Source organism: Odontesthes bonariensis, chromosome 24, assembly GCF_027942865.1.
Source record: "Odontesthes bonariensis isolate fOdoBon6 chromosome 24, fOdoBon6.hap1, whole genome shotgun sequence".
NCBI lineage: Eukaryota > Metazoa > Chordata > Actinopteri > Atheriniformes > Atherinopsidae > Odontesthes > Odontesthes bonariensis.
Genome location: NC_134529.1, coordinates 31,492,085 through 31,519,675, shown reverse-complemented (window position 1 = coordinate 31,519,675; position 27,591 = coordinate 31,492,085). Strand labels below are relative to the sequence as shown.

Genomic DNA, 27,591 nt, shown 5'->3' with positions numbered 1-27,591 from the left:
AGGGTGGTCTATAACCAACGGCAACAGAAAGAGAGATCATTTCAGTTTTAAAACTAACAATTAAAATTGTTTCGGGACAGTTTTAGACAAAGATACAGAACATTGCAAATGTTCTTTTACAAAGATAGCCACTCCCCCACCCTTAGTGGCTCGATCCTGGCGAAAGACATTGTAACCTAATGTTAGGATGACAGAGTTTGTAACGCTTTTCTTAAACCATGTTTCAGAGATAGCTAAGACATCAGGATTAACAGTGTGTACCCAAAATTCTACCTGATCAAATTTAGGCAACAAACTGCAGATGTTAACATGTAAAACTGCCATAGCATGTCTGTGGCTAAATTGATGTCTCATGAACAGGAGAGTGCCTGGAGGTAGTGAGAGTTCTAGGATCCAGGGGAGATAAAAGGAAAAGTAAGATGATAAAAAGAGCGATCTTTCATGACTAATAGAGAGGCATGACATAGACAGCAGATAAAAGGCTAACCTTTAGGCTGATATGTACATGGAGAGTAAAGTGAGGAAAGGTGTGACAGATGAGGCCCCCCAGCAGTCTGGGCCTATAGCAGCTTAACTATGGGATGTTTCGGGGCGGTCGGTGGCGTAGTGGGTTAAGCAGCCGCCCCATGTACAGAGGCTACAGTCCTCACTGCAGCTGGCCCCGGTTCAACTCCCGCACCGGACGGCCCTTTGCTGCATGTCTTGCCCCCTCTCTCTGCCCCCTGCTTCCTGTCTCTATCCAACTGTCTATCAATTAAAGGCATAAAAAGCCCCAAAAAATATTTTTAAAAAAAACCTTGTTTCAGGGTCACCTGAGCCATCCCTAACTATAAGCTTTATCAAAAAGGAAAGTTTTAAGCCTGGTCTTAAAGGTAGAGAGGGTGTCTGCTTCCTGAAGCCAAACTGGCAGCTGGTTCCACAGAGAGGGGCCTGATAACCGAAGGCTCTGCCTCCCAAACTGGCAGCTGGTTCCTCAGAGAGGGGCCTGATAACTGAAGGCTCTGCCTCCCAAACTGGCAGCTGGTTCCACAGAGAGGGGCCTGATAACTGAAAGCTCTGCCTCCCATTCTACTTTTAGAAACTCTGGGAACCTCAAGTAAACCTGCAGTTTGGGAACGAAGTGCTCTGTTAGGAAAATATCTTACAATGAGATCTTTAAGATATGATGGAGCTCGGTCATTAAGAGCTTTATATGTAAGGAGAAGAATCTTAAATTCTATTCTGAATTTAACAGGGAGCCAATGAAGAGAAGCTAAAACTGGAGAAATATGATCTCTCCTGTTAGTTCTCATCAAAACTCTGGCTGCAGCATTTTGGATCAGCTGGAGGCTTTTCAGAGAATATGTGGGACAGCCCAATAATAAAGAATTACAGTAGTCCAATCCTGAAGTAACAAATGCATGGAGCAGTTTTTCTGCATCACTCTGAGACAAGATGTTCCTGATTTTAACAATATTACGAAGATGAAAGAAGGCAGTCCTAGAAACCTGTTTTATATGCGAGTCAAATGATAAGTTCTGGTCAAAAATAACTCCAAGGTTCCTCACTGTAGAACTAGAAGCCAAACACAAACTAAACACTGGTAAAAACAACCAGCTTCTTTGAGTTTTCATGACTAACTTAGAGAAATCGTGTATCTTAACCACGTTGTGTAAAAAGTGCGATCATCTAATCGCACTGAAAATCTTGTCACCTAAATTTAACACACACCTGAATGCTCCAGACCAGTAATTTCTTTCAACATTTCAGTGCGTCACTAGCTCTATAAGGTGGGTGGAAAGAGACACCTGGGAATTCCTTCAGCAACTTTCCATGTTGATGAATGCAAAAAAAAAAAAAAAAAAGTCAAAGTTGGGATATAAATCATCTGCCACTTCTGATTCAGGCAGAGAGGAAGAGGAAGGTGCAGAAGAAGTAAACAACACTGACGTACCAAAGTTATTCATTTATTCTGCTGATCTAGACAATGTGCCGAGGATCTGAACACCTTTTTCTGAGTCAGGGTCAAACGAATTTAAAGAAAGTTTAGGCTGAATGAATCGAACACACTGAATACAGTTCAGAAGCTATGGCACAAAGGCATCCTGCAGAATCATCTAAATCTGCTTCTCTCTTTATCCTTGGACCTCTTGGGGGAGCGGCTGCGGCTCCTGTCCCTGTGGCCTTTATCACGTCCCTCTCTCCCATGCCTGGCCCAGGACTTGCTGTGTTTGTAGTCCCGGTCTCTGGAGCGGGAACGGGAACGCTGGTGGGCCATCTTTCTGTCACGTCTGCCCTCTTCACTATCCTGGAAATGTGGGAAAAGAAAAAAGAAAAACCGGGTGAGGACAAAATTGGAGAAGATGGTGAGGTTGTGTTTTAAGCTGTAAAAAGGAAGAAAGAAAACATTATGAGAAAGAATGTGTCAGAGAAAAAAATTCTGAACTTGACATAATATCTCATCTGTGAAAGACAACAGATAACTTGAGACATTCAAATGTTTGAAGTTTCACAATATATAATAGAAGAAACTTCAGTGATCATGACTGATTAGAACTCATCTACCTCTGTCAGAGCCACTGTTTCAGAACTGGACTAAATCTACCTGTCACCTTCAAATATTTAAATACTGGAACATTTACTTCATATCATATGTGATATGTGGCAATATAACCATATTGATATCATATTTATATAATATTCTAATCTTTTGCCCATTCTAGTGACATATTCTTATTCCTTTTTCTAACTCAGTTTTTTATTCTATTGTATGATGACCTAATTTCCCTTCGGGGATGAATAAAGTCATCTATCTATCTATGACTCTTTTCTCGTCAGATTAAGCTCAGGCTTCTAAAGAAAACTTTTAAACCCAGAACAACAGAAAAGCACAGCTGCGTGCTTTAAAGCAGACTGCAAGAAAGCTGGAGAGACAGTGGCGTTCCTCTAATTTAGAAGAGTCTCAGTTAGTCTGGAAAGATAGTTTAACAATGTATAAGAAAGCCCTTCGTAAAGCTAGAGCTGCTTATTATTCATCATTGATAGAAGAGAATAAGAATAATCCCAGGTTTCTCTTCAGCGCTGTAGCCAGTCTGACTAAGAGTCCGAGCTCTGCTGAGCCAGTTATTCCTTTAACTCTCAGCAGTGATGATTTCATGAGCTTCTTTATTAATAAAATTGTTTCTATCAGAGAGAAGATTGATGGAGTCCTTCCCACTATTATCAGTGATGTGGTCCATGTTCGATGAAGATCTGGACAAGGTGCTTGAAGCAGCTCAAGCAGGATCAGCAGAAAGGAAGGTGGATTCACTGACAGCCATCACCTATAACTTGGCTAAAGAACAGTTTGGAACAGTGCCAAGGAGAGAGAATAAGGCCAGACAAGAAAATCAGGAGAACAGAAGAGAAAGGAAGATCAAACAACTTAGGAAGGAGATTAAAGCTCTGAGGAAGCAATTCAAATTGGCAAGCATGGAAGAAAAGGAAGGAATAAAAGAACTGACAGCCAGCCTTCGTGAGCAGCTGATCAGAGCAAGGAGGGCTGAGAGGCTAAGACAGAGGCGGAAAAAACAGGAAGCTGCACGAGCCCAGTTTATAAAAGACCCCTACCGCTTCACCAAGGCACTTTTGGGAGAGGCGAGGTCTGGGACTCTAACAAGTTCCAAGGAGGAGGTGGAGGAGTTTGTCGAAGAGTCATTCAGTGACCCTTCAAGAAACGTCGCCCTGGCAGAAAATCACGGGCTTGGAACCACTGATCCTCCAGCAACTTCCCTTAGCACAGAATTACCATCATGGAGAGAGGTTCAAGAGGTTGTCAAGCATGCTAGATCATCTTCTGCTCCAGGTCCCAGCGGTATACCCTACAAAGTATACAAGAGATGCGCCGGGCTCCTGGGCTCCGTACAAGGGTGTGGAAGCTGATGCGGGTAATCTGGTCCAAAGGTACCGTCCCAACAAGCTGGAGAAGGGCAGAAGGATGCTTCGTACCAAAAGAGCAGGGATCCTCACGGATTAACCAGTTTCGAACCATTTCCCTGCTCAGTGTGGAGGGTAAAATCTTCTTTTCCGTGCTTGCCAGAAGAATGAGCACGTATATGACCAGGAATGGATATATTGACACCTCTATCCAGAAGGGTGCGATCGAAGGGTTTTCTGGATGCTTGGAGCACACGGGGGTCCTAAGCCAACTTATCCAAGAAGCAAAGGAGAAGAAAGGCAACCTAATAGTAGCCTGGCTTGATTTTGCTAACGCATACGGGGCTATTCCACATAACTTGATCCGGGTAGCTATGGACCATTACCACATTCCACTTCACATCCAGGGTTTGATCACTGGTTACTTGGGAGACATCAAGCTACGATTCCAGTCAGCCATGTTCACAACAAAGTGGCAGACAGTGGAGAAGGGAATAGTAACTGGGTGTACTATCTCTCCCATCTTGTTTGTCATGGGAATGAACCTGATCATCACCGCAGCAAGTATTAAGTCAAGAGGACCGAAGACTGCTGCAGGAAGCCAACAGCCAGCAATCCGGGCATTCATGGATGACCTTACCGTCATAACACCAACCCATGTGCAGGCAAGATGGGTCTTGGCGGAACTGGATCGTATGGCCACGTGGGCGAAAATGATCTTCAAGCCCAAGAAATCAAGATGTCTGGTGATTCAAAAGGGCAAAACAACTGAGAAGTTCAAGCTGCTTGTTCAAGGGGAAGTGATCCCGAACATCCAGGGGAACCCTATTAAATGCCTTGGGAAATGGTATGATGATTCCCTGTCAGATAAAAACAGCATCTCCAGCACAGAAAAACAAGTTGAAGAGTGGTTGAACAGAATTGACAAGTCTGGCCTGCCTGGGAAATATAAGTGCTGGATCTACCAACATGGCCTACTCCAAAGACTTATGTGGCTTCTCACCATCTACGAAGTGCCAATAACAGCAGTTGAAGGGATGGAGAGGAAGTTCAACAAGCACCTTCGAAGATGGTTGGGAATACCCCCGAGCTTTACATCAGTGGGGCTCTACATAAGGTCAGGTCAGCTTCAGCTCCCCCTGTCCTCTGTTGTTGAGGAGTTTAAAGTTGCCAAGTGCAGACTTTCCCTCACATATAGGGACTCGGAAGACCAACTAACCAGGGAAGCAGGAATAAGAACAAGATCTGGCAGGAAGTGGGCCGCCAGCACTGCAGTTAACCAGGCAGAATCTTCTCTGAGGACTAGAGACATCATTGGAAACCCTTGCACTGGAAGGCAGGGTCTGGGAACATCCCACTTCCAGCAGTGGTCAAAGTCCACTCCCAGGGAAAAGAGGACCTTGATCCAGGAGGAAGTCCGAAGCCTTGAGGAAGAAGGAAGAAGAGCAAAAGCCATCGAGCTTGCAACTCAAGGTGCCTGGACAAGGTGGAACCTTCCCAAAAGGACCATCACGTGGACCGAGATGTGGCGGCTGGAGCCTTTCCATATCTCCTTTATGCTCCGAGCAGTGTACGACACCCTACCCACCCCAGTCAACTTGCACAGGTGGGGAATGAGGGAGGATCCACTGTGCAGGCTATGTGGCGGTAAAGGAACCATGGCGCACATCCTATAAGGGTGCAGAACAGCATTGACCCAGGGGAGGTATAGGTGGCGCCATGACAAGGTGTTGGCACAGCTCGCAGATATCCTGGAGCAAGAGAGGGGGAAAAAACGCCCAGCCAAAACAAAACTGCTGTTGAGTACCATCACCTTTGTAAAGGAGGGACAGAGACCAGGCGCCCAAGGCCAAGCCAAGCAGAATCTCCTGCAGACAGCCCAGGGATGGGGATTGGAGGTCAACTTAGGGAGGAAACTCCACTTCCCAGAGGCGGTACTGTCAACAACTCTGAGACCAGATGTCATCATGTGGTCTCTAGAGGATAAGAAGATCATCCTGGTGGAGTTAACAGTCCCGTGGGAAGAGAACTGTGAGGAGGCGGCAGAGAGAAAGAAGGAAAAGTACCAACAACTTGTCCAGGACTGCCGGGACAAGGGGTGGACAACATGGCTGATAACAGTGGAAGTGGGTTGTCGAGGATTCCCAGCTCAATCAGCGTGGAATCTAATGACAAAGGTGGGATTGAGAGGACACTTGAGGAAAGCAGCCGTTCGTAGGTTGGGAGAAGCGGCAGAGAGAGCCTCCTGTTGGCTCTGGCATAAGAGAGAGGACACTAGCTGGAAGCCTGGAGGAGGGGGGCAGTGACTTGGCCAAGCACTGCTGACCCGCCAACTGGAGAGTGTTGTGGTTAAGGGTCGAAACACTCTGAGAAGGTTGGGGACCACCTGATGACCCCTCCCCCAGGTCAAGGCTCGTCCATGAAAATGGATTGATAATAGCATCTTTGATGTATTACAGAACTGTATCATCAAGTACAGCAGCTTTAGAAGTATCTTTAGAACCTGATTTGTATTTAGACAGCTTCTGTCCAGTTGATCTCCTGATCTAACAACAGCAACAGTCTCTTCTAAACCATCAACTTGTGTTTTAGACCCAATCCCAATGTTGCCTCTAAGCTGCGCGCCTGCGCAATCGCGCACTGCTCGCACAGTCTCAGCGCACAAGAAAATCTATGCAGCGCATAAAATAAAATTCACCATCAACGTGTTAATTAATATCTAATACTAGGCGTAGTGTTTTTCTGTAGCATTTTTCAATGTAACGCAATGAGTGACAGGTGTTCAGCCAATGATACGAGTTTACTTACGCTATGCAGCCAATCAGGGCATTGATAGTGCTTGCATATGTGCCCTGCCCATACGCGCCGTGCAGGTTAGCTAGCTAAAGCCTGATTCTTACTCGGCGCAACCGCGCAACTGTTCTGGCTCGAGAACCATTAATGACGTCATCGAAAGCGCCAGCCCCTTCACAGTTCCTTCAGCTCATAAGTGCAGTTTGCGCCGAGTATGCGTCACATTTGCAGTTCTCTCCAGACCAGCGGGCGTCACTGTTGAGGAAACAAGCTGAAGAACCGGACGAAGAAAAGCATACGCAATGCCACCTGTGGTGTCACGTCAGCAGAGGCTGGCACATCTGATGCGGAATGAATTTACTCTGGGTGTAGAACTGTATATGTATCTCAGAGCTAAGCGGCTGCGGCAAAAACAGAAGAGAAGGTGGAATGTTCGTCCTTTGCAACAAGACGAACTTTGTCAAACGTTGTCAAACGTTGTCCTTTGGTACAACGTTGTCCCAGTGTAACTTCATAGACGTGTCGTACAGATGTTTGTAGAGGCGCACCCTCTCGGTCACCGCGGTCTCTGCAGTGTTCATGTTTCCTTTCTCTTGGTCAGCTGTTTCCGGTTGAGCTCGCGCGAAGTCATAAAAAAAAGTTGTGTGCGCGACCTTGCGACGCGCGAGGATTTTTTAGCTTGCGACGGGGGGCGTGGCGGAATTTTGGGTCACGTGACCGTTTGCGCCATTTGCGACCAGCTAGTAAGAATGGGTCAAAGCGAGGTTGCGCCGAGTAAGAATCAGGCTTAACAACAGTGCGGCGGAGTTGTTAAGAGACGCAACCCCGCAGCGCCAGCGACACATCCACTCACCAAGCCAAAGTAAAAAAGAAATGCGGTTCTTTTAGGATGGAATGGCTGTCTGAGTATGTGCAAATAGAAGAACAAGCGGTGAAACTGGGTCAAATTTTTTTCTTTTTCGAGTGAGAAAGGTCTACTCTGCAAAACATGCAGACTGCAAGCATGACTCTCACATATAACATACTACACATCTCATGAACAACAAGATTTTTGTCTTTTTCTTTTTTAAGTGGGCCAAATCGCTTATATTAAAAGTAAACTAATGAAAATTGCTGCTGTGATTTGATTCTTTTAATAAGCCATGTTACTTGCTATGATCCAAGGTTTTGAACAGGTGATAGGTGTGTGGCCACAGCGTGCACATCTGATGTTGCTCACAGTGGTCCTCAGTGAGCTTGTGTGTTTGCCCAGACACATGAAAAATTAGAGGGAACATTGCCCAATCCCAACCAGACTGTTCAAGGTTTTCCCATTAATCGACACTTCCATATTGGATTTGATCAATCTGTCTTTGTTGACAGGATATGTACCTCAGACTTTTAAGGTTGCTGTAATTAAACCTTTACTTAAAAAACCTATTCTTGATTCAGAGGTGTTGGCTCATAATAGACCTATATCCAATCTATCGATCACAGTATCTTATTACAGAGACTTGAACATGTTATTGGGATTAAAGGAACTGCATTAGGCTGGTTTAAGTCATATTTATCTGACACATTCCAGTTTGTTCTTGTAAATGAAGAATCTTCCTCACAGAGATGTGACGAATATGTTGTGCTGTTGGCTGTGATAGTCAACAAAAAAAACACTAAATGCAGTTTTATTCCCTCCCAAAGGACGTAGGCCGGCGGAATAAATGGTTGGCTGCCATAAGAAGAGACTACTGGCATGATCCGAGTTAACCACAAACAGTCTAGTTTACATGAAAAGTTGCATATACGTTTCCCTTCATGGATGATAAAGCATGGATGTCAGCTGGCAGCGAGCTAAAGTGGGAGTGGCGCTAACAACTCGCTAGCTAACACAATCAGGGTAACGTTAACGGTAAACTACTACCAAAACCATACGCTTAAAATTTTATGTCTTTGATCTAGGTGCCATATCCGTGATTCCTTCACCCATCAACAGCATACTGGTCAGCATCCGTGCTCTTAAAAGCCTTCAGGCTGTCTCGGCTGTAGGGGGAGGGATTGTGGATCACACAGATATAAATATCCGGGAACGTGAGTTAGGGCAGGCGTTTTGCAGAGGTTAGCGGAGAAAATACTGAGAGTTATAAATATGGGTCGCAACCAATAGTGTTAATTTTTAACAAATATCGTTGTCTCTCCGTCTCGTTCAAGTGTGAGGTGTGTACCGCCATAGCGAAACTGAGGAGAACTGTCAAATTGAATACAAATATGGCGGAGGCCATGACTGGTACCCATGAATAGACCCAGACTGCTGGCGGAGCTCCCATGATGCACCTCTCCTCCCTCTGCTCTCTTTCCTCTTCATGTACATATGACATCATTGTTGTCATATAACTTGTGTTTCTCTCTCTCAGCAGGTATCCCTGGCCTGGTGTTACAGTGTTTGTTGTCCCCCCTTTTCTGTCCTCTCAGCCCCCAGCTGGTGGAGGCGGATGGCCACCCTTCCTGGTTCTGGTTCTGCCAGAGGTTTCTTCCTGTTAAAAGGGAGTTTTTTCTCTCCACAGTCGCCTCGTGCACGCTCAGGACGGGAGATTGGACAAGTTTCAGTGCAATCTGTTGGTTTCCTTAGCTAAGAAATTGTTTTTGAATTGGGTCTATATGAATGAATTGGATTATTTTGAAAATAATTATGATTACAATGAATTGAACTCCAATTGGCTTGAATTGGACTTTATGCCTTGAGATATATAAAAATAAAACTGAATTGAATCACATTAAGATTTCAGATGAGACTCCTTTTAAGCAGCAGCCTCGGCCAACACATCCAGCAGATGTTGAGGCTGTTCGCAAACATATTCAAGAGCTCCTAGATACTGGGGTAATTAGGGAATCGTAGTCATCCATTGTCGTGGTCAGAAAAAACAACGGTGACGTTAGACTGCATTGATTATCGTAAGTTAAACTGCAGGCGATAAAAGATGCATATGCGCTTCCAAAGCTTGAAGACACATTCTCTGCACTTTCAGGTTCTCAGTGGTTTTCCGTTCTTGACTTAAAGTCAAGTTATTCCCAGATTGAAGTTGAGGAGACAGACAAACCCAAGACAGCATTTGTATGCCCTCTTGGGTTTTGGGAATTTAACCGGATGCCGCACAGCTTGACAAATACACCAAATACCTTTCAAAGGTTAATGGAGAAATGCATGGGCCACATGCACTTGAAGGAAGTCTCGGTTTTCCGAGACGACCTTGGAGGAGCATGAAGCTCGTTTTATGAAGTTTCTTGGAACGTCTTAAGGAGTTTGGTCTAAAGCTCTCACCTGAAAAGTGTGCATTTTCCAGACATCTGTCAAGTATCTCGGACATTTCGTTTCAAGAAATGGGGTTGAAACTGACCCGGAGAAAATAGCATCTCTTAAAACTTGGCCAGTCCCTCAGAATCTGCGAGAATTGAGGTCATTCTTGGGGTTTGCTGGGTACTACAGGAGGTTTGTCAAAGGGTACTCTAACATTGTGAAGCCCCTGCACGGCCTAACTTCTTGGTACCCACCTCTACATTAGAAATCCAACTTGAAACAAACAACTGATCAGACTTACCATAACCCAAAGGAACCTTTTAGAGTCGGTGGACACCAGGCATTCGAGCAAATCATCGAAGCACTTACCACTGCTCCTGTATTGGGCTTTGCCGATCCTCAAAAGCCGTATGTACTTCACACTGATACTAGCACCAGCGGCCTTGGTGCCGTTCTTTATCAGGAACAAAAAGGTCAGCTCCGTGTCATAGGTTTAGCGAGTAGAGCCGTTACCCAGCTCACAAGCTGGAATTTTTGGCCTTAAAGTGGTCAGTGACTCAAAAGTTTTGCGATTACCTATACGGTAATCATTTCACTGTTGTTACCGATAGTAACTTGTTGACATATATACTGACCACTGCGAAACTTGATGCTACTAGCTATAGATGGCTTGCAACATTGTCCAATTTCTCCTTCAAACTGTTGTACAGACCTGGAAAACAAAACACAGATGCCGACGTACTGTCGCGAAGACCTCACGGTGAACTGTCGCATGATCCCAAATCGCAGAAAGAGAGAGCGCGAATTTGTCAGTTCACCTGCGACCATCTCTCTGACCCGAACAATCTCGATGCGGTTGCTCAAGCTGTTGTTCAAGCTATTTGTGAGAGGCAGTTGGTCTACGGTGACAACCACCAGTGGTGCTACTTTGGTTGAAACTCTTACCACCTCCACAAGAGCTGTGGCTGATAGCTATGGGAAAGAGGATCAGTTGGGAGAGTTGCCAGCCATCCATCACTTAACTGAGGCCGAGTTAGCAGGCAAACAAAGGGCAGATCAGTGTTTAAGACACGTCATTCACCAGCTTGAGTGCGGGGAGAAACCACCCCCCACACTACGGAACAAACTCCCGGAACTTCCACTCTTGTTGAGAGAGCTACAGCGACTTGAGCTCCGCAATAATGTGGTTCTTTTGGCACAAAATGGCTTTAGACGTTGAAAGGAAGGTGTAAACCTGTGGCAGATGTGTGCGCCGAAAGGCATTACCTGAGAAAGTGGCACCGTTAGATAATATTAACACTACGAGGCCTCTTGAGTTGCTTTGTATGGATCTCCTTTCCTGGGAACCCGATGGCAGTGGAACAAAGGACATTCTTGTCATCACATATCACTTCACGAAGTTCGCGGTTGCCATTCCAACGCCCAACCAAAAGAACCGAAAAGTGTCTGTGGGACAATTTTATTGTACACTACGGGTTCCCAGAAAGACTTCACAGTGATCAGGGACCTGATTTCAAGTCTTGCACATAAGGTAAGGACGACCCCGTACCACCCACGTGGTAACCCAGTCGAGCGATTAGTAGAGATACACATAGAACCATCGGCGTCGCGAGACCCTTTTCACGGGGGCACGTGCCCCCCTGTAGATCTGAGGTGCCCCGGTATCAGTGACGTGCACAGGAGAAAAAAATAATATAGGCAAATATGATTTCATATTTCAACATGATTTTCTGTATAATTCGTCATTTTGATTGAAGTCAATCATTCAGATTCACCAGACACCTGGAGATTTAGGCAAAAGGGAGGGGCGCGGGCGTTGCGGGGGGCAAGCAGCACGCTTCACTAGAAAAAAAAAAAAAACAAGCGCGCACGCAACAGGGCGGCAGAGACACTGTGGGAGTAGAGCGACTGCCCTGACTGCCTGGAAAGGTGAGCTTGAAATGTGTACACAGTGCCTAGGCTACAAGACATGATCACAATCAACTTCTCTTGAATCCAATGTCGAGTTTAGGACGTTTAGTGACCATAAATAATCTGACAGCCAGCTACTGTTTAGGTAGCAAAAAAAACACCGACAGCCAGCTAGCTTGCAGTCAACGTTTTACATGGCTCAGGTTGTTTTGTGGTAGGCTACCAAACTAAGTTACAGGCAGCTGATGACATTTCGTTTTATCAAGCAAGATGAATGATGGAAATAAAGCACAATTCGAATTATTCACCTGCATGTTGTGTTAAAATGCAGACAATTCGAAATGCCCACGGAAAAGAGGGAGAGACAACTTAAGGAGGCAGCTAATTTAGCTGCCTCCTTAAGTTGTAGTCCACTGTTGCTCCACAGCAACACTGGAGAGGTCCTTCTCAAAGCTCAAGATTGTGAAAACCAGGCTTAGAAACCAGTGTGGGCAAGAATGGCTGTCCGAAAGAAATAACTTTCGGACAGCCATCGCGCTTTGCGCGCGAGCATCATATTTCTGTGCCCCTGTTGTGCCCCTGTATAGTATTGGGTCAGCTGACGCCCCTGCATAGAACTCATATCAACACAATAAGGAGCCTCATCTGCTGTTGTCAAGGAGTCTCCCACAGTGTCATTTCTGCATCACCACAACTGTTCTCCTGCTTCTTCATAAAATAGTCCTAAAAATCCAGATTTATAATTACATGGATCCATTTTCAAACTGTTACTCATCAATATAAATGATTCATCAAAGCGCTTTCTTTTAAAGCTCCAACATGCAGTTTCCTCTGTGTAATGGGCTAAATGAACATGGGACACAGTGTTTGAGCACATTTATGGGCATCTGAGCTTGTAAGAGCATGGTCAACTTTACTGAGCAATCTGAAACAACTTTTCCTGGAAGAATGATTTGTGTCTGACAGCAACACAAGGACAAACACGTGCTTTTACAACCGACCCCACACAAGCTTCCTGCAGTAAAAATGCAGAAAATGCACGTATTTAATCCTTCTTCCTCGTTTAACACAAGGAGCACATGATAACTGTTAGCTCTAACATTCAGAGTAAAACAAAAAAGGTGAAATGTGTTTTTGGGTGAATTTACTTTGTGCTTTTTGGACTTTCTGCCGTCTTCATCATCTGAATGATGGTGGTGCCTCTTCTCCTTGTGTTTCCTCTCAGAGTGGGGATGGCTTGTCGTCAGCTCTTCTTCCTCAATCAGCAGGTCATACTTGGAACTTTTGGAAAAGTTATGGCAATCTCCAGGAAGTTTCAAAACTCAGAGCAGAAATGTCAGGAAAAAAAGACATGGAATCTGAAACGTGTGGTGCAGAATGAGGATTTATGACACATTTAACACACAAGGATACTCTTGTTTAGGCTTGACTTGATCCTTCAGAGCCAGTTTGGATCGGCTCTCCACATCTTTCTCATAGGCTTTGAAGTCATCCTTTGTGTACTTCCCACCTAATAATAATAATAATCATCAATTACATTTGTAAAGCACTTTTCATTTCATACGGAATCTCAAAGTGCTATGCTGATGGTGGCAGACTACTGGATTGTAGCCACAGCTGCCCTGGGGCACACTGACGGAGGCGAGGCTGCCATGCACCGGCGCCATCGGCCCCTCCGACCACCAGCAGGTGGTCAACCTAACATGCATGATTTTTTGGACAGTGGGAGGAAGCCGGAGTACCCGGAGAGAACCCACGCATACACGGGGAGAACATGCAAACTCCACACAGAAAGGCCCCAGCTGGGTGTTGAACCTGGAACCTTCTTGCTGTGAGGCAACAGTGCTAACCACCACACCACCGTGCAGCCAAGGACAGAGGATGAGAGGAAATGAAGGAAAGGCAAGTTAACTCAGAGTAAGGAAGACAATAACAGTCAATATGAAGATTAACTTTACTTTACTCTCTTTATATAAATTAGGGGGAAAAAATTGAGAGGCCTCAGCAAGAGTACCTTTCCCTTTCCATTTGATCTTTGCAACTGACTGGCTGAAGTCTACATGAATGCGTCGGTCATCAATGAGCACGTTGTCCATTTTGTAATAAGCCTTCTCACAGTCTTCTTGCTGTTGAGACAAAATGTACAGAGAGGTTACTCTAAATAAGGAGAAAGACTGTTTAAGAACACACCTTACATTTAAACTACAAGTCTCATTTTCTCTTTGGAATCTTCCCAACATATTAAGTGAAGCAATTTTTTTCTGCGACTGAAACTTGAAGGCAGCTGGAATACTCGACTTAAAGGCCTACAGAAAGCTGACACTACACCCAATACATAATGATAATACATACACAGAGGAACAATAATGATCATTGGACTCTACACCAAAACATTTCATAAACGCATGAAATTTGCGATTTTGAATTTGCCGCTAGGAAACCTTCCTGGAATTCCAGACTGGGGGCGGGGCTTCCGTGCGACGTCACAAGTGCCATGGTTTTTCGTGGCTGCCGTGTTGCCAATTTAGCGACTTTGTCGCTAGATTTAGCGACTTTTGGCCATCTCTAGCGACAAGAAAAATAATCTAGCGACTTAGCGACTTTCGGGCTCAATCTGGCTGAATCTAGCGACAATTTAACTTGTTTTGTGAGTGACAAATCAGTTGCCCCGCGACACCATACAAGCCGAGACAGAAGCGCTGCAGGACGGCGGCAACCCGGCATACCGTCATTTCCTGTCAAAACCGCAGTTTCAAGCTAGCTACAACAAGGGTAGGTTCACTTCCTGTTTTCAACACAACAGCACGTAATGGCTTTCCCTATGGTAAAAGGCAACGGGTATTTTATTTTGTCAAAATAACCGGAAGTGCGTTGCTCACTGCGGCTAGCTTTAGCAGCGCCGAATTCGTCGGAACAAAATGGTAAACTGCCGGTATTTTGTCAGATTTTCCACACGTTGGGGATCTAAACGACTACTTTCTCACCTGAAAATGTTTCAAATGTTGCAGGGACAGAGGAAGCAGAGAGACCTGCGGTCGGAACTTGTGTCTGTGTCTCCCTGTCCGCCTGCCTCCTCTCTGGTGAAATCAGCCGGAGCCATCCCGCCGTGTTCAGCTCCCTACGGTGCGGACACTCAGGGGGAATCCACCTGGCGGAGAGCGGACACACCGCGGGATGGTTGCCCTGAAATCAGCCGGCAGAGCGATCATCAAGCGCCCCGACGTGGACATGATCGCTCTGCCGGCTGATTTCCACTCTCTCCGCCAGGTGGATTCCTGTCCGACCGCTGGTCTCTCTGCTTCCTCTGTCCCCGGTGGTGTGAGCTGCTGGTGCTGAGGACAACACACGCACTTCGTACATCTACTCGCAATAAAAACTGCACTGAACCCAACGTTTTATATTTCCAAGCGACGTCCCGCGGCACACATCGAAATTTGCCGTGAAGAAGCTGTCCAGGTCTGGCAAACTGCTGGCTTCGCTACTAGAACTACTGGGGGTTGTTCCAGCAGCTGGCACTCGTGACGTCACGCACCTGTCGTTCCAGTTTGCCAAATTCGAGTCAAATGTGGTGATAGTTTATTGGGCCTAATCAGGACTATCCAGGGGCCTAAAATTATTTTAAAATCATAAAAAAATTCCATGCTATATAAGGAATCGATCTGCTATTTCAGTTTTGTGCAAAAAAAAAAATCACCTTTCTGTAGGCCTTTAACTTTTTCCAAAAATGTCTTTCACTCTGTGCCTGATATCAGACCTCTTTATATTCAGGACAGCAGCTGCTATAGGCTCCAACATTCAACTGTTGTATTGTATTTCACCAAAAGGCTTTACTAACTCACTGGAGTGATATAAGAAAATATTTTGAAATGTGTGTGTGTGTGTGTGTATATATAGGCCTATATATATGTGTGTGTGTGTGTGCGTGCGTATACCTATATTGAGAGAATCTAAATGAGGTTCTTAGTCACCTAAACTCTCTCATCATGCACTCGTTTGTCCGGTTTCAGTGCAGTGTGTTGGGACTTGCACCTCATCCCCTCCCTGACTAACATGTTTACAGACCTCGCTACAAGTAACTGTGCAAAAGGTATTCAACTTTTTTTTTTTTTAACAGGGAAGTTGCCATTTAATAATCAAAAGTCAGAAATCTCAGTCATAAACTGGGCAAATTCCACAACATCCAACTTTACATGTTCTAATATTTCTGTTGGACAGCTGGCCAACCTGAACCAGGTCTGGGATATTACACCACCTATTTACATAACTGTCACTTCTCTAGCACACTGACTCAAGTAAGCCCATGAGACCATAAACAATATGGCATCACAAGAACAAACTTCCCCTCTTCACATCCTGCGGGGTTTTTCCACGTCGTTGATGATATATTTATCTACTACCGACTGACGAGCACCTGAATGGAAAAATGTGATAAAAGCCACCACGGCTCAACGAGTGTTGAATTAAAAGCCACCTCTAAATGCTGGGCAACTCAAGCCAGCATTTGGTTTTGAATGGCTCTCAATATTCCACCCTTTTTGGACACTGCCAAGCCGCGGCTCGGGACACACTGCCGAGCCGCGGCTTGCATTTTCACAAATGTTGGGACACCAAAGCTGTGTGTGAACAGGAAACTGAATGCCAAACCTTAAATGGTTTGTTTTGATCATCTCTTCAGATGTTGCTATATCTAAAGGTGTCAAACTGGGCATATATGTCTGTAGTGTCTATTAGCAAAATGTTAAGTACTTCTGCATACAAGTAGCAATTAGGTCCCAATTTACAAAAACAACTGCTTGTTTGGGTTTTCCAAGAATGAAATAAATGCTGATCTGCTGATCTGCAGTTTCTTCAGTCCAGATGACACTAATGTTGTAAAAGTGTTGCTTGTTTTAAAGAAATGAAGATGAGTAGAGATTGTGACGTTACGTTAGCGCTTTGTTTTCTGCCGTCACTGCTGCCTCCCTGCTGTGCTCCCATTCTCTTCACTGAACAGCCTATCAGGCAGCTGCCTCACTGAACAGCATAATACTGACTCTGGTAATGTTTCAGTCCTGGTTCTGTTGGACCTCAGCGCTGCGTTTGATACTGTAGATCACAGAATCCTGTTGCAAAGGCTGGAAAACTGGGTTGGACTTTCTGGAGCGGTCCTTAACTGGTTCAGGTCCTACTTAGAAGGCCGGAGTTATTTTGTTACAATTGGCAGCTATGAATCTGAGCGAGTGGCCATGACTTGTGGAGTCCCCCAGGGGTCAATTCTTGGACCTCTTCTGTTTAACTTGTATATGCTCCCTTTGGGTCAGATATTGCAGAACTTTAACATCAATTATCACCGTTATGCAGACGATACACAACTTTATGTGTCTCTGTCACTGGACGACTGCAGCCCAGCAGACGTACTGTGTCAGTGTCTGGAGGAAGTAAACACCTGGATGAGAGAGAATTTTCTACAATTAAATGAAGACAAAACTGAGATCATTCTGTTTGGTAGCAAAGAGAAGAGGGTCAGCGTTGGTAAATATCTTGAGACTTGGGCCCTTACAATCACTGACCAAGTTTGTAACCTCGGAGTGTTGATAGACTCAGATCTGACTTTCAGCAGCCACATCAAAGCTGTCACCAAGGCAGCTTTTTACCATCTCAGAAACATCAACAGAATTAAAGGTTTCCTCTCCCAAACAGACCAGGAGAAACTCATCCACGCATTCATCTCCAGTAGACTCGATTACTGTAATGCTCTTTTAACTGGACTTCCCAAAAAGAGCATTAAACATCTGCAGCTCATCCAGAACGCTGCTGCTGGAGTTTTAACCCAGACTAAGAGATCTGAACACATCACACCAGTTTTAATATCTTTACACTGGCTTCCAGTCAGTCACAGAATAGATTTTAAAAGCCTGCTGATGGTTTACAAATCCCAGAACGGTTTAGGCCCAAAATACATCTGTGATATGTATAAACCCAGCAGAGCTCTTAGATCCAAGGACTCAGGTCAGCTGGTCCAGTACAGAGTCCAGACTAAACATGGAGAAGCAGCATTTAGCTGTTATGCTGCTAACAAGTGGAACAAACTGCCAGTGGAGATTAAACTTTCACCAAATGGAGACATTTTTAAATCCAGGTTAAAAACATTTCTTTTCTCATGTGTCTATGCATGAAATATCTTTTAACTTATCTAGACTGTTGCCTGTTTTTAAATTCATTTAAATGATTTTATTTGTTTCTCTTTATATTCTTTTATGTATTTTTAATGCTTCTTACACTCCCTGCTGCAATGCTTTTATTTTATGTGAAGCACTTTGAACTGTTTGTACATATTGCTATATAAATAAATTTGATTTGATTTATCAGGGAGCTGCCTCACTGAACATTCAATATATTGGAAAGGAAACACTGATCAAGTTTGACCATGCTGTTACACACTGAAAATACAGGAGAGACAGATGTTCACCAACACTCCAGATGTGCCCAATGGCAGTCAGTTGAGTGCGTAGGAGCCTTTACAAGGGCTGCTTTCAAAGGGTTATGATCATTTTAGCTTCTTGTCCAATGTGTATTTGAGTAGAAGCAGGTTTTCTGAACCAGTCCTTTAAAACTTTGGAAACTTCTCAGAAAACTCTGACACATGAGCTCCTCACCTTTTCAAACTCGATAAACGCATAACAGAGGGAATCTCCACTTTTCCAGTCTCTGATGATCTCACAGCTACAAGAAAAGAGACATTAGTGATGTCAGGTACAGTGTAAGCACATGCAACATGTCCACAGGGACAGGTCAGAACGCACATCTGTGGGAGCTGGAGGGCAGCATCACCTTTTTATGGCCCCAAAGCGAGAGAAGATGATTTCCAGGTCCTCGTCTGTGGTTACTGGATTCAGTTTACACACAAACAGAACGTTCTCTGGGGGCCTCACGTCTGCGTCAGGGAGGTCCCCCACCTGGAGGAGGGAGCAGCAGAAGGTATATAGCTGACAGCATCTTTGGTATCCGACTGCAGAAGAGGACCACCAGCAGGTCTGACTCACCATCTCCAGCAGAATAGCCTGAGTCTTGGCCTCTTTCTCCTTCAGCCTCTCCTCCTGTTCCTCGGCCCCTTTTCCTTCTGCATCGTCAATTTCTTCATCCGCTCCAATACGGCCACTCTGCATACCCATGACCAAACATTTAGGCCTATGCAAGGTACTGGATAACCTTGTTCATGGAGACATACTTAGCGGAGTGTTCCTCGGTTTAATGCCTGCTCTGTGGCAGCACATGTCGACAGAGCGTGGTGTACTCACATCGAGCTGCTCCTTGGTCGGCTCGGGTGACCCATCGGGCACTGGCAGGTCAGCAGGATCGTCGAACGGATCCTCCAGAATCACCGTGTGGTTTATCCTACAACAAAATGACAAGGCTTTGGTAAGGATTGAAAAATCATCACGATTTACTTCAAAGTGACAACACCTCCATTGATCAGTAGGACCAAACAAAGATGGATGCACTTTGGTTGGGACATAAGAACATGATGCTGTGTGAAAGAAGCTTGTGTTTTTAGGAAAAAATAAATAAATTTTCATTTTTAACACTGAATGCAGAGTTGGGTTCGGTTCTCAAGTCACACTCATGTGGCACTTCAGGTTTGGTATAGATAAAAAAATCCCCCCGACTCACCTGATGTCCTGAAATGGGATAAAATCCTTGTCAACAAAGGCCTCATTTATTTTGGTCAAGACGTCCATACCTTCTGTAACTTCTCCAAACACAGTATGCACTCCATCCAGGTAGTCCAGGTTCTCACCAGTTGTAATGAGAAACTAGGAATTACAGAACACTGATATAGGAAGTCTGTCTTGTGACACATCTGGGACAAATAAATACAGCTAGATTTTCATTTTCATTTGGAGTTATGACAATAACTCCCATTTTTCTGAGCTTGTTAGGTGATCTGATTTTTAGAACACTGATCAAATGATATTTCATGATAGGAAATTGAGCACATTCTCTCCTCTGGAAGTTCAATCCAACCAACCACAGTGCGTGTGTCCATCTCACTCACCTGAGAACCATGCTGATCATTTCCATTGTTCACCATGGACACCGTCCCCCTCTTCCTGTGTTTAATGCGAGGTCCTTTCTCCACATCAAAGAAACGGGCCTGGTCTCCATAAAGTTTGCTAATATCCCAGAGGAGAGAAAAACTGTTACTGTGTTCAACTTGCTACGTTAAAAAAAAAACTACAAAAACTGTGAGTAAAATGGCCGACCTGTAGACAGACTCTCCTCCACGACCTGTTCCCGTGGGATCACCAGTCTGCACGATGAAGTTTCTCTGAGAATGAGACAAATATGGAATTAAGCTTGTTTCTTTGTTCACCCCATAGAGAACATTAAACATAGTACCTAAATGTAGTTGCAGTACACGACATTTAATACAATTTACATATCATCAAAGCCCTGCACAGGATAAGAAAAAAAAGATAAAAAGAAAAAAGTAGATTTAACAGCATAACTATATGGGGAGATGTCAAACAAACCATGAAATATTCCACAAGTGTAATTCACAGCGAATCCAAGTTATTGGACCCATGTTGTAGGAAAAAGCCTGCAGTCACATTTACAGACGTTTACTGAGAGTAAGTTAGGGTTAATTATTGAAAACTAATCATTATAGAAGACATACTGTAACCTCCATCACTGAGACACAGGACCTAGGACCTGAGCCCTGCCAACCCGACACCACCCAACACCACCCATCCCCAGCCCCGGGCATCAGTGCTGCCCCTCACAGCATGCCACGTGCCATCAGAGTGGATGGGGGGGCAGCAGCACTAACAGGGGCTTTGGTCCAGCACTGCACTGGACTACTGAAATGACTTTAACTCATGCTTTGTGGTAGGTGGAAAAGTGAGCTTTATCTCTAGCGCCCCCATCAGGTGAGTCAACATTAGTTTGTGAAACGTTTGAACAAATACGAACAAAAACTTGAATCATTTCTGGTTTTGATGAAGCTTTACCTGCACATTGTGGATGAGGCAGTAGTTGTAATATTTTATCTTGCATAATTTCAGAAAGTTTAGGCTAGCTGTAAAAGAGCACAGAGTTGTAGTTACACAAACAGTTACAAACACAGACAACATCCTTAGAACAAGCTGGCGTGTATTAGGCGTTAAGGCGTTAGCTTGAGTGGTTGATTAACAGGAAACCGAGCGAGCAAATGTGGAAGAAATAAATGAATGCGCCAACAAGCTAACAGCGATAGCTAACAGCAGCATACTTCCTAACTCAGCCCGCCAGTGGCACAAACACATATCAGTCACTTCATGCAATGAGCTGCTGTCATGTGCAAACCCCGACACCGTCTTACTTTTAGGCCTTTCCTCTGTAAACAGATCAATTACAATATCACCCAGAGTAGTTTCAAGGAGCACCGCCATGCTGACGTCCCAGGTTCTCGCGAGAAAGCTGTGGAAATGGTGTGCGCATGCGCAGTGTGTATGACTGCTCAATGTTTTTGTTGTAGCGATCTTGATGCTTGTAAGTGAAGTCAGAACAAAACAGAGATGACAGGACCAACACTTTGTGCTGTGTTTCTTCTTCTGGTCTCAGTAGCTGACGGAGAGTCGGCCGCCAGGCAGCTGAATACCGTAAGAACCAAATATATCTATATATATATACCATCTTATGTTGATATTAGCCTAGCATTAGCTTTCTGACCGTTAACTTGTTGGAAAACTATCTGGCAGACATTACGCCTGTGTGCAGTTTTCCATATTTTTTACTCGTAATTGTTGATTCCCACAGGAGAATATCCTGATTAACGTGACAGCGGGGACGCTTGCGGACACCCATCTGCAAGATTCCAACAAGTTACAGGTAAGCTGATGTAAATGGAATGAGTAAGCAGAGGAGCAATGCCCAGCCTTCTGTTGCGCTTCCTTTGTTGCAGATCAACTTAAACATCTCGGTGGGTGAAGAGCAGATATTGGTCAATGACATCCCAGTGGAGCTGTCAGAGGTCACCAGGTTCAACTGTCAGGCTCTTCTCTGTGAGTCATCTTCAGCACTAAGAAATCACAAGCTTCTTTCTCTGATAAAGATAGAGTTTTCCCCAACATTTGCTTCTGAACCTGGGTCGCTTCTGAAAGTTAATGGGACGGTGTCATACAAGATGCTGCCAGGAAGTGAAAGTGGAAAGAGTTGTGGAGGGGTGTGTTACTGTGGCCCTCTCCTTTGTGTTTCCTCTTCCTTTATTCTGCAGATTTCTCTTCAGCACCTTTAGAACAGCCTCTCAATGTTGGTGTTTAATTCATAACAAGACTTTGTATTGATGACGTTCCTGCTATTTATTGGTGGAGCTTATGGCAAAAGCTTTGAAATTGTGTTGGTTTGTTTATTTCCAGTGGACAGCATCAATGGAAGCAGCAGATTGGATTCTGGGGACGTGGTGTCGACCGTCACCCGGGTGATGGTGAGCCAGAACAGGCTCTACAGCGACTCGGAGGAGGTGGTCGCTCTGCAGGTGTTCAGTGAAGTCATAGAAATGGAGGGCAAAGAGGTAAACATGTTTTGCATCATGTGGTACATGTCTGTCAAAGTTTAGATATTGGGAGACACTCCCAGATTGTGCTGTACTCCACAGTCTGTCCCAGATAAATGCTGTCTGAACCCAGTCTGGGTTCTGTGTCTTTGTGCTCATGCACACTCACAGCTTTATTTTGGACATATAAAAACATATATCTATCAATATGTACAGTATGCAGGCCGTTCTGAGTAGAGTCTCACACAGTTTAACATAATGCTGTAATGGGCTTCGGTGTCTTGTGCATAGACACTTCAACACATGGACGTAGTGGAGATGGTAGCACCACCTTTCCAGCTGGAAGTCGACTTTCTGAGCTGAGCCACTCAACATCTGCCCCCCCCAGGTGTTGAGGGGTTCACATTCAGGAAAAATGCCACGCTGGGTTACAGAAGGACCAAGGAAAGCTGTTGCTGAATAACTTTGTGTCATTCAGGTCCAACAGCCTGACATGTGTGAGGTGAAGATATTGATGAGCCCGGACTTTCAAAAGGTGGCTCAGTTTACCAACATCTACCCCATCGGACACAGTGAGATCTTCAGGGTTCCAAGAGAAAACGATGTGCTCGTCACATATCAGCCAAATTCTAGGAAAGGTTTGTTTTTGGTTTTCTTTTCGTATACTAGTTGTTGCTGTTCATGTTGTGCTCTGTAGAAGTACAGTTTGCTGTGTTTTCTTCTCTCATGTATTTTTAAATCAGATGAAGAACAGCTGATCTTCCAGACCACCAGCCGGTACCCAGAGGAGCACACAGAGACCACCCAGGAAGAGACTGCATCCCCAGGAAAACTCCCAGAGACCCCCTTGCGTATTGACCCCGACCTGCTGTTTGATGTCAGATATGATGATGAATTTGATGACAGGGATCAGAGCCAAGCTGATCAGAGCCGGATGAAAACTCCACCCAAGGAGTTTGTGTCTTCTTACTCAGTAAGCCAAAGTGCTGCTCCATCCAGGTGGTGGCAAACAGCACGCATTGCATCGGAGCCTCCGGCCTGTGCTGGAGTGTAATTGCTTGTAGGTGTGGCTTGTTCTGCAGGAGGAAGGGAATGTGACAGATTCAGGAGATCAGATCTGTCAAAGTCCATGAACTGAGCCTTTATTGAAAATGAAGCTTTCTTTGTGAATCTAGGATTTTATTGTTGTGCACTCAGCCAGAGGCTAGGAAAGTTTTGACCATTTAAAATGTATTTTTGACTTTTTCAGAGGTGAGTGGTATAGCCCTGCCAGCATCTCCACGTGTCATCCTTTGATAGATGTACCTACCAGGACTGTCTGACGAATGGCAGTCTCTAGAAGTCCTAATGTAAACTCAGAGTGCACAAAGGGAGGGGGATGTTAATGCTCTTATCTCCATGTCCATCTCCGCAGGCCATGTGTCGGTGGATAGAGCAGGTGAGGGAGCGTCTGCGGCGCTTCTGCTCCGAGTCCCTGCCCCTCTTCTTCCTGGTTATGTGGGTTGTTGTGATCGGCGTTGTTGGATCAGCAATAATCGTCAAGATATTGGACGTGTTCTTCCCCACTTGTGAACACAAGTAGGTTTGCTGAATGCAGTCTGAATGATATACCTGATATAACTATACCCTCTGTACTGTCCAGAGGGTATAGTCTAATAAATGATTATGTTCAGAACCTTTTATTTCCTGTTTTCCAGGCACATTTTTCACCTAAACCCCGTCACTTTAATGCCAGAGGATGAGAAGTGCAATCTGCTGGAAAACATTGAAATAGATGCAGCTGAAGAAGAGAAGAAGCCTTGAATCTCAACTCGACCACCTCCTTCTAGTTTGGTCCTTTTTGTTCTTTAAGCCTCTCTTTAAAACTTTGGTGTAGTTTGGCTCTGTTCAACGCTCGTCATCAGACCTGTCATCCACTTCCATTTCAGTTCAGCCTTTAAATGTGTTGGCCATGAAACAGGAGCAGGTTTTACCATAATCCACGTAAATCCCAAAAATTCAGCTGCATGATTCAGTCCAAAATAGAAGAGAAACTGGCAGAGATCTTTGGGCAATAAGAAAATAAGCGCATTTCCTCAAAGTGTGTGAAACTTTTCCTTTAAAACCAAAATATTGTGGCACATAAGTATCAAGGTCCCGTCCCTGTAGGAGGAAGCTGAAATGCAATCTGTGTTTCACCAGAGAATGAGAACAAAGTGAGTATTAGGAGCTGTTCCAATGTTAAGACTTTTTTTGTTTTGGTTCAAAACCTTTTTCCCTCTGAAATTGTAATCCACAGCCAAACAAAGGTTTTTGGGAATGCAGTACAATGTTTATTTGGTGTATATTTTTTTATGGACCAGGTAGTGTCTGCTTATGTGAAAGAAGATCATTGTGAAAAAGCTTTTTTTCTGAATGTGTTTCTGCTGATGAACCAGGACAACATGTCAGCAGAGAGACGCACTGTGTCTACATGCTATGTGTCTACATGCTATGTGTCTACATGCTATGTGTCTACATGCTATGTGTCTACATGCTATGTGTCTACATGCTATGTGTCTACATGCTATGTGTCAGTTTAGAAAGTCTTGATTTGAATGTCTGTACTGAAAAAGCATGTGCCTTGGAGGCCCACTGCACATTATTGAGGTTCTTCTGTTGATTGTCATTCACAGTGCCTCAGTGACTGTTTTGGGGATTCTATCACTGAAGAGTGGGGGAGGGGATTGTATGACACTTCAATCAGTTTGGTGTATGGCTTCCTGTTACTAATACTTTCATGTGATCAAAAATGTGTAACTCAGAGAGATTCAAATGTTGAACTTATTTTATTCAATATTGCTCCAGATATTCTATCAGGTTGGGTCTGAGAGATCAGACAGCTGGACAGGTCTCAAGAATCCTTAATCAATATGCTTTTTTTGGTTTTAAAATGTGTATTGTGTACCTTAGAGCAGCTGAATTAATGACTTAGCCTCCACAGGACTCATTTAAACTGCAGGATGCATGATGTACTGCGTTAGCAAAACGATGCATGTGTAGGCTAGATAGTGAATGTGGTTGTTATACTTTAAAACTCTGCATGATCAGTCAAAACCTTAACCAAACCAGCCTCAAATTGATCCAACTCTATTCCACAGAGCACTGCAGATGAAACTAAAGTAGCTTTTATGGTCGACAGTGTGAAGGCATGAATTTTGACCCGCTGCTGAAGAAATGAACAACGAATAATGTTTGAATTTGCTTTGTTAAATGATATTAGGTCCATGTGTTATCTGTATGCATAAACTATGAATTACAGCTGGACCGGTTTGGAGTCCAAAATGTGCTCATTAAATGCTTTCTTTATGACTCATGTTGACATGTGGTCTGGTGATTGAGCCTGTGGGAGCAGAGCAGACAGCGTTCTTTAAGCTTCCACAGAAATGCACAGAGGTTTACACCTGAACACCTCTTTACATACAGGTGAGCTAAATCACTTAGAAATGTGAAGTATGGCGTGGTCGGTGGTGTAGTGGGTTAAGCGGCCGCCCCATGTACAGAGGCTACAGTCCTCGCTGCAGCTGGCCCCGGTTCGACTCCCGCACCGAGCGGCGCTGTGCTGCGTGTCTTTCCCCTCTCTCTGCCCCCTGCTTCCTGTCTCTCTCCAACTGCCCTAACATTAAAGGCATTCAATTCATTTTTATTTATATAGCGCCAAATACAACAAATGTCATCTCAAGGCACTTAGATAGTAAGTCCAATTCAAGCCAATTGGAATTCAATTAATTAATAATAATCATAATTCATAAAATAATCCAATTCGTTCATATAGAGCCAATTCAAAAACAATTTCCTAGCTAAGGAAACCAACAGATTGCACTGAAAACTTTTTGTTTTTCGGTCCAATCTCCCGGCCTGAGCGTGCCTGAGGCGACTGTGGAGAGAAACGACTCCCTTTGAACAGGAAGAAACCTCTGGCAGAACCAGACTCAGGAAGGGTGGCCATCCGCCTCCACCAGCTGGGGTTTGAGAAGACAGAAAGGGGGGGAGGGGGGGAGGGCCGCAGCGGCGGCAGCACTGTAACACCATTCAAAGGATATCTGTTGGAACAGGGAAACACGAGTTAATGACCATAATAATATCACATATACATAAAGAGAGTAAAGTGAGGAAAGATGTGACAGATGAGGCCCCCCAGCAGTCTGGGCCTATAGCAGCTTAACTATGGGATGTTTCAGGATCACCTGAGCCATCCCTATTCAAGGTAAACACAAGAAATAAAAAATAAAAAAAAGGCATAAAAGGCCCAAAAAAATACTTTAAAAAGAAATATGAAGTACTAGCTCATCCCTGCTAAAAATGATCCAGCTGTATATGTACAGTTAAGATGAATGTCAGTTTCATTGAGTAATCTGTAAATCAGGCAAAATATTTTTACAGTTTCATGCAATCCACATCAGCCAATTATTAAACAAAGCTGGCAAATACAAAGTGAATGTAGAGAAATCCTAATGCTGATTAACTTGGATTTGTGCATGGGAGCCTTGACTGGACACCCAACAACACACAAACCCAAAAACATGCACACATATAAAGCTTGAAACTGTTTTCTCAATGAACACAAGTGGACAGACAGTTCGTATTATCGTGAATTTGCTGGAAGTGACGTTTCCTTATGTCACAATGAAACTATAGATTCAGCATAAAATACCTGGAGCACATTTGGGGCCCCGCACATCAGACCCCACAGCTGCCTCCGCCCCATACCTCCAACTCTTCTCAGCGGGGCTTCCAATCAACGACAACACAAAACCATCAAGTGACACGTGTTGCACTCATGAACGAGGACATCAGGCAGAAGGCCGGCTCAGGGATCTGGATGGTATGAACTTATGTTACAGTTCCAACAAACATCCCTGACTTGGTTTGAAAGGCTCAAGCCTTCCATCAGTGATTGCTACATTCTGGCTCGGCTAAACTTCAGCTAAATCAAACTCAAGCAGCTGCTGCACCAACATGCTGAAGTTGGAACATATGGAAACGGCTATTGTCTTGCACCAAACTTTCACAAACTTGTAGATGAAAGAATAATAAAAAAAAGGTTGTTAAGAGATATTAGGGGTATGTATGGGTTGAAGGGGAGAGGAGGCTCGCAGTGGCACACAGGAGGGATCAGAACCTCCACCAAGTCTAACATATGAACTGATGTGACTGCCGGTCTTGTGCGAGATTCGGTTCCCCTGAAATA

General features: G+C 44.4%; 2 protein-coding genes across 3 annotated transcripts; one reads left to right on the top strand and one right to left on the bottom strand.

Moving 5' to 3' along the window:
• Positions 1-1,930: 1,930 nt before the first annotated feature.
• Positions 1,931-21,306, bottom strand: ppil4 (peptidylprolyl isomerase (cyclophilin)-like 4). Of its 2 annotated transcripts, XM_075459705.1 has the most exons (13): positions 21,210-21,306; positions 20,860-20,927; positions 20,110-20,174; positions 19,902-20,019; positions 19,517-19,659; positions 19,144-19,240; positions 18,889-19,005; positions 18,677-18,801; positions 18,502-18,568; positions 13,881-13,992; positions 13,280-13,376; positions 13,015-13,147; positions 1,931-2,287 (listed from the first exon to the last, which is right to left on the bottom strand). In XM_075459705.1, the coding sequence occupies exons 1-13, from the start codon at positions 21,277-21,279 to the stop codon at positions 2,093-2,095; spliced, it is 1,407 nt and encodes a 468-aa protein (XP_075315820.1). In that variant the 5' UTR covers positions 21,280-21,306; the 3' UTR covers positions 1,931-2,092. The 2 variants fall into 2 exon arrangements, with proteins under 2 accessions (XP_075315820.1, XP_075315821.1); XM_075459706.1 differs by lacking the exon at positions 1,931-2,287 and having other exon boundaries at positions 13,099-13,187.
• Positions 21,307-21,319: 13 nt separating this feature from the next.
• Positions 21,320-25,712, top strand: ginm1 (glycoprotein integral membrane 1). The gene is made up of 8 exons (XM_075459707.1): positions 21,320-21,489; positions 21,647-21,718; positions 21,792-21,891; positions 22,246-22,400; positions 22,861-23,020; positions 23,126-23,355; positions 23,797-23,960; positions 24,080-25,712. Exons 1-8 carry the CDS (start codon positions 21,406-21,408, stop codon positions 24,183-24,185), a joined length of 1,071 nt encoding a protein of 356 aa, XP_075315822.1. The 5' UTR covers positions 21,320-21,405; the 3' UTR covers positions 24,186-25,712.
• Positions 25,713-27,591: the final 1,879 nt, after the last annotated feature.